At 57.0% G+C, this 12,304-nt stretch overlaps 1 protein-coding gene across 1 annotated transcript; it reads left to right on the top strand.

The window, feature by feature from the left end:
• The first annotated feature begins 1,982 nt into the window (after positions 1–1,982).
• Positions 1,983–11,414, top strand: LOC142063080 (chloride intracellular channel protein 2-like). The gene is made up of 6 exons (XM_075106452.1): positions 1,983–2,192; positions 7,145–7,254; positions 7,694–7,819; positions 8,892–8,998; positions 9,422–9,603; positions 9,780–11,414. The coding sequence occupies exons 1-6, from the start codon at positions 2,136–2,138 to the stop codon at positions 9,939–9,941; spliced, it is 744 nt and encodes a 247-aa protein (XP_074962553.1). The 5' UTR covers positions 1,983–2,135; the 3' UTR covers positions 9,942–11,414.
• The last annotated feature ends 890 nt before the right edge of the window (positions 11,415–12,304 follow it).

Here is a 12,304-nt window from a genome sequence, read left to right as displayed (position 1 = left end):
TTCCCCCTGAGCAGAGGGATGGGGCTTGGCGAGGTTTCCAACGTGCCTCCCGCTTTCTCACGGACACGGTGAGGCAGAAATCCGGATACATATGTGCTGTAATCTCCATCTCAGCAAATGTCCGGCCATTCACCGTTTGAGGAGGAAAGGAAGGGTTGCCTGTGCTGCCTCCCAAGGTGGCTGTTCCTGCAGAAAAGGCAAACGCCCTCCCTGCAAACACCACAGGCAGGGACCTCTTTGATGCCGCACTGCTGCCCCCACAGCATCTGCAGGGCCAGACATCAGGCGCTCCAACATTCATGAGGAGGGCACCCTGCTATCCCTGTGCCCCCTGCCCTGGAGGAGTTAAATCCCTGCCTGCTGCTTCAGCTGGCAGCTTAGAGGGAAACACAACGGGCGGGAGCTGCTCGTTCTGCCCTGGGCTGAGGTCAGCAGAGAAGGGCAGTGCCAGGAGCCGGCATGGCTCCCTGCAGGCTCCACATCACTTGGGGAGGGGCAGCAAGGGGGGGACTGGGGCAGCAGCAGGGACTGGCACACATCATCCAGGGGTCCACAGTGGGAGATGGGTGGGGGGAGCAAGATGGGCACCAGGCTTGTGCTGAGGGTCCTGTTGAGTGGTCTGAGTGCGCTTGGCACTCACAATGCCATTAATTCATCCCTCTTGCTTATGAGAACATCAGGCAGAGTTTCCTGTCCTATTGGGTGGAGTTTCAAGTTCTCCAAAAGCTTTCATGGGACAGAAACAAAAATACACCCCCAGGCCCCCCGTGCAGCTGCCAGCGTAAGCACCACTCTGGGCTGTGCAGCAGTACCCAGGAGAAACTTCTCCCTTGGGGGGGGGCTCCTCTAGAAGCCTGCAAAATCATTTCCCAGCCTAATTGCCTCAGGGTTGATGCTTTCTTATCAGGGTTTGATTATTTTTAGGAAAGCCTGAACCTACCCGAACTGGCAGGGGGCCTCGGGGAGGTGGGGTGCTGAGTCAAGTATTCAGGATCCCTATTTTGTGCAAAGATTGGAATCAGCTATGGGGTCCCAAGGTGCGAGACAGGACTTGCACCAGAGAAGAGTTAAGCCTGTGGGTGCTGGGAAGCTGTCTCTGCTGGGATGGCAGCCAGGACGATCTGACGATGAATGTATCCCTCCCATGCTGGGGAAGAAAGCAAGACGGTCATCCTTCCTGTGAAACAGCCCAAATTCCAGGAACGGGGCCCTGCTGGGGTGATCCCTAGAAACATCCCTTCCCATCACCCTGACACGCACCGCCCTGGCTGGGCTACTGCCAGCAGCACTCTGGGGTTCCCCACTGCACCCTGACATGCTCCAGCCTCTTTGCTTTCCCTCCCCGACTGTTTTGCAATCCTTCCTGCCCAAGGTCTGCACCCTGGGAGCACTTGACCAGCTGCAAAGAGCCAGTGGAGGCAGCCAGGCTGCCCTGCTCAGCTTCCCCGAACCCTCGCCCTGCTCGGCCCCCAATCCTTGCAGCAGGGGGTGCTCAGAAGCACCCACCCGAGGGGACCCCCCTGGGGTGGTGGGCAGCAAGAGGAGCTGTACCATCCCTCCTGGCAGTTGCCCATCGCGATGCAGCAGCAGGAGGGGGGAAGGCAGTGGGAAGGTCAGCTCGGTTCACCCCAAAGAGATAAAGAAGTGGTAAACTCTGGGGCACTGGTGTCCAGGCACAAGGGTGGGAGGATAGCGAAGGGGCAAGACCAGACCAGAGCAGCATGAGAAGTGGCAGGCGAGACACTTCCTCTGCAAAACCTCCCTGCTCCCAGCTGGGAGGTGACAGCAGCAGTGCTGGGGCTGCCTGGGCCGCCAGCCCACTGCTTGGAGGCACTGGAGCAGCGCCTGGGCGGGTGCGATAGACTGGAAGGGGACCCGTGGACACATCCAGATAGACCCGTGCTGAGTCACGGCTGGGAGGCCCTGCAGCTTCCCCCTCCCCGCCGACAGGTCCCGGCACACGCCCCATCGCTCCTCCCCACGTCAAAAGGAAGGAAAGGGCCCCTCCGCGGGGTGTGAGCACAGCCGAGGTGCTCTAGCCGCCAGCCCGCCGAAAGCCTCCCCTGTTGGTGCTCCGCAAAGAACCAATTCACCGCAGCAGTGAGCAGCCGGCGGTCCCTCCCCACGCTGCCAGGATGGAGAGTCGGCAGCACAATGCCACCAAGGAGCCTGAGATTGAGCTGTTCGTGAAGGTGGGTCTCAGGGGGGGTGGTTGCTTTTTGGCAGTTCTTCTCAGGCTCATCCTCATCAGACTCCAGCTGGGCTTAGGTGGTGAAAATTTGTGGGTGTCTTCATGTTTTTAGGAGGCTGGAGATGGGTACCAAATTTGGGATCGCTCGCCATGAAGGCTGGGTAGGTAGGCAGCTGGAGGAGGGGACCAGGCACATGGTGGCCTGAGGACTGCTGGGGTGTCACACCCAGTATCCTAGAAGATGCCCTGGTCTTGTGGAGGTTGCATACCCTGGGGGTATGCTCCCTGCCGGCAGCTAATGTAGTGAAGGAGCAGGCACACAAGTGCCTCTTGAAACCCAGATAAGACAAGCCCCAGCCTGGGAATAGCAAGCAAGAGGGCTGAGAGCCGCCACTTCAGCTTCTTCTGCAAGCCAGCGTTGCGAAACAGAGTGTGGACAACTTGAGGAGCCAGCATGGGTGCCCATGTGTGGGCGGGATGGGGCGGTTTCGGAGAGCAGACCGGGGGGATTATTTGCTGGAAACGGTTTGGGTTTCCCCCCGCCCCGCCCCGTTAAGCAATTTTCCAAACACTTCCCTTGGAATATTTTAACGCTCAAGTTCAAAATATCTGTAGCGGACACGTGGGGTGTAGAAAGAGAGGAGCAGAAGCTGGCAGCTGGTAACTGTGTGTGCCAGCAGCGATGCCAGTGGGGCCCCGGGACACACTGTCAAGTGACAGTGACCAGAAGGAGCGATGCCTCCCTGTGCCACTACATCAAGGTTTTAAGGGCAGTTTCCCTGCAGTCACTCAACCCTGTGGGTTTCGCTTCTCTCCTCCTAGGACAGCTCAGTGCCCAAAAGGACCGCAGTGCCCAGCTGCAGATACTGGCTTCCATGGCACAGGCGCCCAGCAGTGTTGGGCAATGTGTGGCGCCTTGCTTGGGTCGTGGTCAGAAATATGTCTTGGAAAGGATTATCTGAGCCTTCGCAGGAGGGATCTCCTCCATCCCCTTGGCAAAACTGTGGCCATGGCAGTGCTTGCCAGGCACAGAGCTCGGCTTAACCAAATCGGACAAGTGTATTTCTTGGTGAAAGTAATTTGGATTCCATTCTTGGCACCACTTTTTCCCCGGGATGGCTCAGGAGAAGAGGAAAATGATACATGAGGTGACTGCAATGGCGGCAGCACCTTCAAGGGGGTTTTCAGGGGGAAGGGAAACAGAAAACAAAGCTGCAGCGTTGTCAGGACTTCCCCTATGCCTTAATTTAGCGCGAAAAAACCCTTCTGGCTTGTCTGTTAACAGACGAATTGATGCTGTGCCTCCTCCTACCATTAAGGACCCAGTTTTACCAAAGTCACAGCAGCTCCCAGCTGCAGACAGGCACTCCCTGTGCCATTGGCACCTCACACCTCCTGGGCTGGGGTCCACCCTGAGACACAGCTGCCAGATTAACCTGCCATAGCCATAAATCATGGGGGGGGAGCCTGTCCTCCCCCAGGCACCTACGGGCACACTGCCGCTGCCAGGCTTTCACTTTGCCAAGCACTGAAGTTATCTTGGCGAGGACGGGGAGGGTGCAAAGCAGCTCCCGCATTGCCTTTGGGTTGGGGCAGGCGGTCGCCAAAGGGTTGGCAGCATCTCACCCTGCCATGGTCCCAGTGAGAGCATCGTCCCACCAGCTGGGGTGCTCTCCCTACCTGGGAGGAGGCTCTGCCCCTTAGTCCCACAAGGCATTTAGCTACCCCAAGTCTGCTTCCCAGCTTTCAGGGTGGCTGTAGGAACAGTGGGCAGGTCCCGGTGGGTGTTGAGTACTTAGCAGTGCCCCAAGCATGCACAATGCTCTCTCCACCCACTGCGTTTCACGTCGTTTCACCGAGGGAGAAACCACAGGAACTGCTAAGTAACTTTGGGGTTTTAATGCCTCATGCAGCCTCATGAGGCCTCAGAGAGTTGGGTCTAAAAACCAGCACCTTCCTGGAGACGCTGCACTAGCCCACCCTGGGTTTATCCATCATCCAGAGGGGAAAAGAGTGAGGAAAGTCAGTTGGAGGAGTCTGCAGGCTCTGCACCCCCTGTCCCAGTCATTCCTGCAGCCTGGCGAGAACAGGGGAAGAGGCTTTCTCCAGAGACAGAAGCGAAGAGCAATGGCTTCCCCACCGTGCTGCTTGTCTTTTGCTGGGGAGGGAGGGCGTGTGGCTATGAGTCTCCCCAGACCCCTTTCCCCTGAGCTCCCCTGGCTCCTGGAAGGCTCTCCCCACGGCCACGAAGGTGCCAGCAAAGCCATACCAGAGCCTGGTACCCCCACCCAGCAGCGCCTGAGCTCTGGTGTAGCTTCTCTCCACTTCCTCCAGATAAAGATTTGGCTCTGAGCGTCCTAGGATGGGCCTGGCTTAATTTTTTTTCCCCTGCAGAGGCCATCCTGGTTTTCCTTTCAGTCTAGTCCAAAATTCCCCACCTCCCTATTTTTAGAAGACAAGGGGGAAAACCAGCCTGAGCTGCTCAAAGGCTGGAGCTACAAGGCAGGCATAGAGAAGCCTGAAGCAGGCAAGCACAGTTTGAGCCCAGAGCAGCCCCAGCGAGGGACATCCTGCCCACCCGACCATCCCCTCCAGCACCACCTTTGCCCCTTGTGCAACTCCACCAGAGCCACTCACTTCTGCGGCTCAGACAACAGCTCCCATGGGGCCAACAAGATGAATTGCAATTAAGCCTCCTCACTCCCAACCTTATGCTGAGCGAGGAAAGCAAAGGAGAGGGGAGCCACCTGGCTGCCCTCTCCTCTGCCACCAGCAAGGGCCGTCTCAGGAGAGCAGGGAGGAAAGGATCAGTCCTCATGCTAGGCAGCCACAAAAGCACTTTCTGAGCTGTTGTTGTTGTTGGAGCTGCTCCAAAGGGTGGCATTAGTTTTGGCTTGTAGGTGCCAGCAATGACAGAGGGGAAGGGGAACAGAGGTGCCCTGCTGTCATGCCAATGGGTAGACCTTGTTGCTGGTTTCTGACTCTCCCCTCCAGCTCCCTCACAGAACACCCAATACACAATTTTACCCATTACCAAAGAAGCCTTATTTGTTATAAGCTGATACACCAGGAGCATTTCTTATTAATAGCCCGCAAAAAGCCTCACGTGTGAGTTCAGCTTCACTTCTCGTTATACCCCAGAGAATCAATATATTTCTCAGTTCCTTTTTCCTTTCTCAGGAGCATTATTTCATGACAACTAAGCGTAAGAAATACTGCTTAAAAGTAATTTTCATTCCTCTGGAAGGACTAAAAGGTATTGGCATAGTGGAAAAGCAGACCATCGCCTCCAGCTGACCACTCAGAGTGTCAGGGTTTTGTTTTGATCAGTTTACAGTCTCCCTTAGGGTGAGTTTGAGGCTGGTGTATGTCTCCTGGAGAAGCTGAGTATTCCAGAGGCCGCAGGTTTCTGGGCACCCATAGATACAGACAGGTGACTTGTAGCACTTACCTCCAGCCTGGGAGAGCCAGGCACAGGTCTCTGCATCTTCTGCTAATGAAGCATCCTCATCCAGCCTGTCTTGGGGCCTCAGTGAGGTGCAAGCTCTGGAGCCACCTCCAGCTGCCCACCCTGGATGTTATCACTGCTACTTGACTTCTGCACCACCAGATCCTCCCAAATCTCATCACCTGCCTGCTTAGCCTCTGAACTTCAGCTCACCAGCTGATATCAAGGCTTAGCACAGAGCTGCAGGGTACAAGCCATCCCACTGGGGCTCTCATGCTGACACGGGCTGCTCCATGTGAACAGCATGCCTCTGTGAAGGAGCTGGTGTGAGCTGCGCTGCTCTTCCCTGCAGTGGCAGGACTGCCACACGCACTGGAGGACCATGGTTCATGTACAGCTAATGAACTAGTTAAATCTCTTAAACAAGTCAAGTTTCCTGTGAGCCATTTTACCTCTTGTACCACAGCACAACTTCCATCTCTGAGGAGCATCCATACCAGTTTTCACACACTGGGGGAAATCTGCCCCAATTCTCTTGGCCAAACTCCTTATAAGTAGTTTCAGTCCTTTTTGCAAAGGATATTTTCAGCTGCTACATAGCAAGGAAATGGCCTTCACTCCACCTGCTGCTGCTTTCCCTTGGGATTGCTGAATGGGCATCAGCTGGGTGAGACCCTGATGAGGGAGCCCTGGTGGGACTCAGGCAGGTTGTCCAAGCTCCTCACCTTCCTGTGTCCCCACTATTGTTTGACCCCATCCTGGTCACAGCGCAGCCCCTGAGTGCTGAGAGGTCATGGCTGTGTCCATGCAGAGGGGTTGAAAGGGACTGTCTGCACACGATCAAAGCTTTAGGAGCTGACACATGGCTCCATTCCCCACTGATTCTGGGTGGGATGTCAGCACGAATCCAATTCTGCACAGCCCCACCACCTCCAGCCCCTTCTCATTCCTGAGGCTGAGGAGGCTGCATGGGTGGTTCTTGGTCATCATCAGCCTGGAAAGTCATGCCTAAGTTTGTTAAATGCACATAAAACCGGAGGCAGACACTAACAGCACACAAAAACAAACTGCTCTTTTCCTGGCAAACATGAGCACATTTCCCTTCTCGCCGCCCTCTCCAGCCTGGCCTCCCAGCCAAGCGGGCCCTCCCTTCCTCCCCATCCATCAGTAATCACCCTCCACCTCCCTCCCCTGCCTCAGTTGTCTCTTCCTTCTGGCTTTATCTCACATTTCTGGGAAGGATCTGACCCAGGGCATCCTGAGGATGCTCTCCGATGCTTTCCAGTGGCAGTTGGGCCACAGCTCACAGAGGGGATCCTGCAGCTGAGCCCCCCCAGTGCTGGGAGGGGCTCCCTGCAGCATGCAATGCTGGGGTGCCAGGCCAGGCCCTCCATGTGCCTTCCTCCTGAGACCGGCTCTGGTGGCTCTCCATCTCCAGGCACCCCATCTGGGCTGGGTGAGGCCAGCCAATGGGTTAAATCCTTGTTTCTCTGCTTTCCTGGCAGGCTGGTCTGGATGGAGAAAACATTGGAAACTGCCCCTTCTGCCAGCGCCTGTTCATGGTGCTGTGGCTCAAAGGGGTCAAGTTCAACGTCACCACAGTGGACATGACCAGGTGAGGTGGCACCAGAGAAGAGGCCGGTGCTAACAGTGGGGCAAAACACCCCTGGCTTTCCTCCCTCCCACCTACACCACAGCCAGCATACCACCACGAGAGGGACAGGAGTGACAGTCCCTGTCTGCACACTGCCCATTGTACAGTAGGGTGCAGGCGGTGGGCCAGCAGGGAGCTCCAGCCACGTGCCAACACATGCACGGCACAGGGACCCCCTGTCCTGCTGGATGCGGGTACGAGTCTGAGGTACCGCAGGGCAGACCGAGAGGCTGGGGGGTACTTCTCAGCCCCCTAAACCCAGCAAAGTGTACAGGTGGGGATGTTCCTGGTACTGTGCCCCCTCCCATGCACCCACCTCAGCCTTGTCTGTTCACCCCTGGGCAGCTGGTGGATGCAGACATGCTGCAGGCTCTGAGCCCCCTTATTTTCTCCACTCCAGGAAACCTGAAGAATTAAAAGATTTAGCACCGGGCACCAACCCACCCTTCTTGCTGTTCAACAAGGAGCTGAAAACAGACTTCATTAAGATCGAGGAGTTCCTGGAGCAGACCCTGGGCCCACCCACGTAATTGCTAGCTTGCTCCTTCCCGCTTTTGGGGGCCTGGCAGGCACACCACAGCATTGCGTAGTGCTCGGCAGATTGGGAAACCAAGGCAGGGTGCTAGGAGGTGCCTGAGAGCAGCTCGGGGAGGGGGCTGGCTCCTCACCCAGCATCCTGAGCTGTGCTCTGCAGGGCTGGGGCTTGTGATGCTGAGGGGCTGTGTCCCCTGGGGAAGGTGGTGGGTGGGGTGTGAGGGGACTGGAATGGGCTGGGGTGGAAACAATGGAAGGAAATGCACTGGTCCCCTGGAGCAGGCAGGGCTGGGGGTGAGATGGAGAGCGGGGGAGGACCCTGCAGGTGCCAGGACCCCCGGGAGCTGGTGGTTTCGCAGGTGACTGTGGCAGTTAGTGTTGAGGCAGAGGGGGCACAGGAGACCCCCTTTGACTGCTTGTATCCAGTGTGCTCAGCTGATCCAAAGCAAATGCCCTTGCTTGAAAGCAGCAGCACAGCTAGCCCCAGGGGCTGCTGGGGGGTGCGTGCGGCCCCCCCGATCTCGTGCAGGGCACTGCCCACAGCCTGACAATCCAGCCTGCCCCATGCTCTTTGTGGCTGGAGGCCTCACACCACGTGCAAAAGAGGAAGCTTCAAATGCATTTGTCATCTGCCTCCTCGGAAGTGTCTGCCCTTGCAGTGCACCCTGGGATGCATCAGCAAACAAGAGACCGTTACTGAGGAAGTCACGGGAGCCTCTGGCTTCCTCAGACCCCTTACCATGCCAACATGCATCCTCTGGGCTGGGCCAGGTCTGCCTGCAGGCAGAGCTCTGCTCTGGGGCTCTGCTGCCACCAGTGTCCCCAAAGCGTGGAGTTTCTGCCCTGTGATTTTCCCCAAGCAAACACCCAAGATAACACAGCTCCCCGCGTGGCAGCTGCAGTAATTTAAAGCAGCACCATTCTCCCACAACCAGCTGAACATCACCTGCATCCTCCAGTACCAGCCCTGGGCACCATGGCCCAGGAGATAATGGAGCTGAGGACCACGCAGCTGAATCTCTGTCTCCATCCTTGTCTGCACTGACACAAGTGTCTCTTTAAAGGTATCCGCACTTGAGCCCCAAGTACAAGGAATCTTTTGATGTGGGGAGTGACATCTTTGCCAAGTTCTCTGCGTACATCAAGAATCCGCGCAAGGAAGCAAATATCAGTAAGAAATGCGGGTGGGGGCTGCAGGGTGTGATTTTCCATGCTGGGTCAGGGGAGATCCTTTGGCTGCAGGCAAATCCTGCCACGGGTTAGGGTTCCTGCTGCCTTCCCCACCAAAGCCTCCTTGGCAAGCGGAGGAGTGGGCAGGAAGGGTGAAGGTAGTCCTGTGCCCCACCGGGCTAACGGCCCTGTGTGCAGGTGCTGGGGAGAGCGGGTCCCGGAGGGGCGCATGGAGTGATGCTGCTGGGACCCCCTGGGAGCACAGACTTGCCAGCGTCCAGTGCTGTGCACCACCGGTGTGTCCCTGAGGGCTTTGTCCCTGTATGCAAAGCCTGGGAGAGCCTCGGCCACCTTATACAGCCCTGGCCTGTGCTGCGGAGCCCGGGGCACCAGGCTAACTGCACTAGTTTCCCTGCCCACCCAGATTTCGAGAAGGCCCTGCTGCGGGAGTTTCAGCGGCTGGATGTCTACCTAAACACTCCTCTCCCTGAGGAGATTGACCAGGACAGTGTGGAGGACATCACCGTCTCCAAGAGGAAATTCCTGGATGGAGACCACCTGACTTTGGCTGATTGCAACCTCCTGCCCAAACTGCATATCATCAAGGTAATAGCACTGGCTCCCAGGGCCAAGGTGGGGGCACTCACTCCAAGAGGGGGTGACAGGGTGGGGTGATGCAAACAGGAGGCTAAGGGACCTGTTTTTTTCCCCTTCCCCCAAGCCAGAGAGCCAATCTTCCCCAGCTCTGGGAAGTCTCAGCCTCCTCCTTCTCTCCTCTCTAGATCGCAGCCAAAAAGTACCGCGACTTCGAGATCCCAGCGGACATGACAGGTGTCTGGCGCTACCTCAACAATGCCTATGCCTGCGATGAGTTCAGCCACACGTGTCCTGCAGATGAGGAGATAGAGCACACCTACGCCAGCGTCGCCAGGAAGATGACCTAACCCTGCTGCGGGGTGCGCCGGTAGTACTGCCCCTCACAGAGCCCTCCACCTCCGCAGTCCTGACACAGCCAAACCCTGGCCGAGGGAGGGACTGGAGGGGGTTTATGGCATCGCTACCCCCTGCCTTTCAGAAATAGTGCCTTGCTTGACAGTCCCCTGCCGCTCCCTCCTCCTCCTCCGCCAGCTGGCTGCAGCCCCGTGCGCCGTCAGCGCTGACCACATGTATGGACCAGTCCCTGTGTGGCGCAGTGGCGACTGCATCCCTACTGCCCGAAAATGGGTCTCATGGTCTGTGACCACGTGTCATGGGGAAAGCCAGGTGCTAGCCTTCCGCAGCAGCGCTTTGGTGGAAGGGATGAGAACTCCCCCCAATGGCTGGGCCAGCCCTGCCTCTCTCTCTGCTGCTGGAGCTGCTCTGCTCTGCCAGCCTTATACAGTCCCAGCCACCCCATATGCTCGGGAAGAGGTGTCCTGGGATCCTAGTGCATCACCTGGGCTGGAGCTCTTGGAATTTGCCCAGTCGCCCTTCTGCACAGCACCCCGCAGCCTGTGTTTGGGCAAGCCTTCTCTTCCACCAAGGCATTCAGGCTCCATCAGAAGACACTGAAAGACCCTGCCCCCGGTAGTTTATTGCAGTGACAAATTGTTCTCACTGCTAGACAGCTGTAATGTGTATTTAGCTCTCCGTTAGGACATGGGGGCGGGAGGATGCTGGGGAGGATGCCTGGTGCAAAAGTGCCAGGACCTGCTGTGGAAGGGAAGGAGGGGTGTGGGGACTCGTGAAGGGCTGAGGATGGAGGGGACCCAGGGCCACATGCTGCTGCTGCAAGGTCCCACCTGGCTCCTGCCTTGCAGGATACTGCAGGAGATGCAGCTATGTGCAGCTCCCACTCCACCACCCCCTCCCTAGTCCCCACCAACACTTCAGGTGCCTGACTGGGAGGCAGAGGCATGGGGTAGGGTATCTGTCTGGTTTCCACACTGCAGTACTGGACAGCCTAAGAGAGCAAGCAAAAGCTGCTTTGCAAAGTGCTGTGTCTGCAGGAGACACATGGACAGGTTTGGTGCTCCCTGGCTCAGCGTTGTGCCTTCTTGTACAGTGTTGCTGATGCAAGAGGCATCAAAGCGTCTCTTCATACCCATGACATGCCACCCTCCCCCATCTGATGCCTCCAGCTCCCCCCAAGGGCTCCTGCCAGTGCCTGTGAATTCAGACACCTCTCCTCAGCTAGCCCCACGGGCAAAAAAATACTGTACAGTGAGTGTGTTGGGTCCTGTGGGGACACAGAAACAGCAGACCCCTCCTCCAGCCCTCACTGCCACTTCCCTCTTTGCACTAAAAGGTGTGTCCTTGCAAGCCTGCCTCTGATAGCACTGGGTTTGGGGACTGGTTTTCTTATTAATGACTTTTGGTTTGTTTGGTATTTTTTTTTTTAAAAACCAGGAACAGCAATAAACTATATTTTAATATGCCTTGCTTGTGTACTGTCAGTGCACAGGCCAAAGCCACTGGGCATGGATGGTGCTGCAGTGGGTGGAGGGGCCTTCCCCACAGTGGAAATGCTTTTGAGATTTAGCATAAGTGAAGCTATAGTCCCCAGCCTCTGCTGCCCTGGATCACTGGGATGCACGTGGCAGCTCCTGCCCTGCCTGCAGGAGAGATGTTCCCTACCTGGGGCACATGCACTGTGATCTAACCATGCCATGTGTGCAGCGGTGGGAGGATGCAGGACCCTGCACAGTGCAGGGATGGAGTAACCACAGGATGCTGCTCCGGTGTGATGGGTTTATTCACTCCTGCTGGCAGCCAGAATGTCCCTGCCAGGCCACAGTGGCAGCTCTGCCTTGCCTGGAGGTCTGCTGGTATGGGAGAAACACTGTCCTGCACCCTGGATCTTCATGGAACTCTCCCCCTACCCCACAACACCCCTCCTCTGCTGCAGACCATCTCCCCCTTTCCCCACAAGGGACTGGAGACCTTTAGAAGCTCTGTGCAAACCAGCCCACAGCGAGGTGTGGGGTCATGTGTGGGTGGGCCCGTCGGAAGGCACCGGGATAGGGGTGGCAGGGGGAGGGCTGGCAGGCAGGCAGAGCTCCTCCTCTACCCCTCGTTTGGTGACACAGTATTTCCAGAAGCAAGACAGGAGAAAAAGGGAAAGAAGCCCATGAGAAAGGCTGCAGCAGTGCTTGGCTACATCTGAAAAGTTCAAAGGAAGGGACATGTCTACCTCTTCTCCCAGGCTCTCCTTTGGCTTTGAAGTCAGTTCTAGGAGCACAGCCTGGGAGCTGAATGCCTTAGTCCACACCATGAGAATCCTCCACGCCAAGCCCAGTCCCTGCATTCCATGGCCTCTTTGCAGGTC

Source organism: Phalacrocorax aristotelis, chromosome 11 (genome assembly GCF_949628215.1).
Source record: "Phalacrocorax aristotelis chromosome 11, bGulAri2.1, whole genome shotgun sequence".
NCBI lineage: Eukaryota > Metazoa > Chordata > Aves > Suliformes > Phalacrocoracidae > Phalacrocorax > Phalacrocorax aristotelis.
The sequence above is the reverse complement of the archived record's forward strand: the minus strand, read 5'-3'. Positions and strand labels throughout refer to the sequence as shown.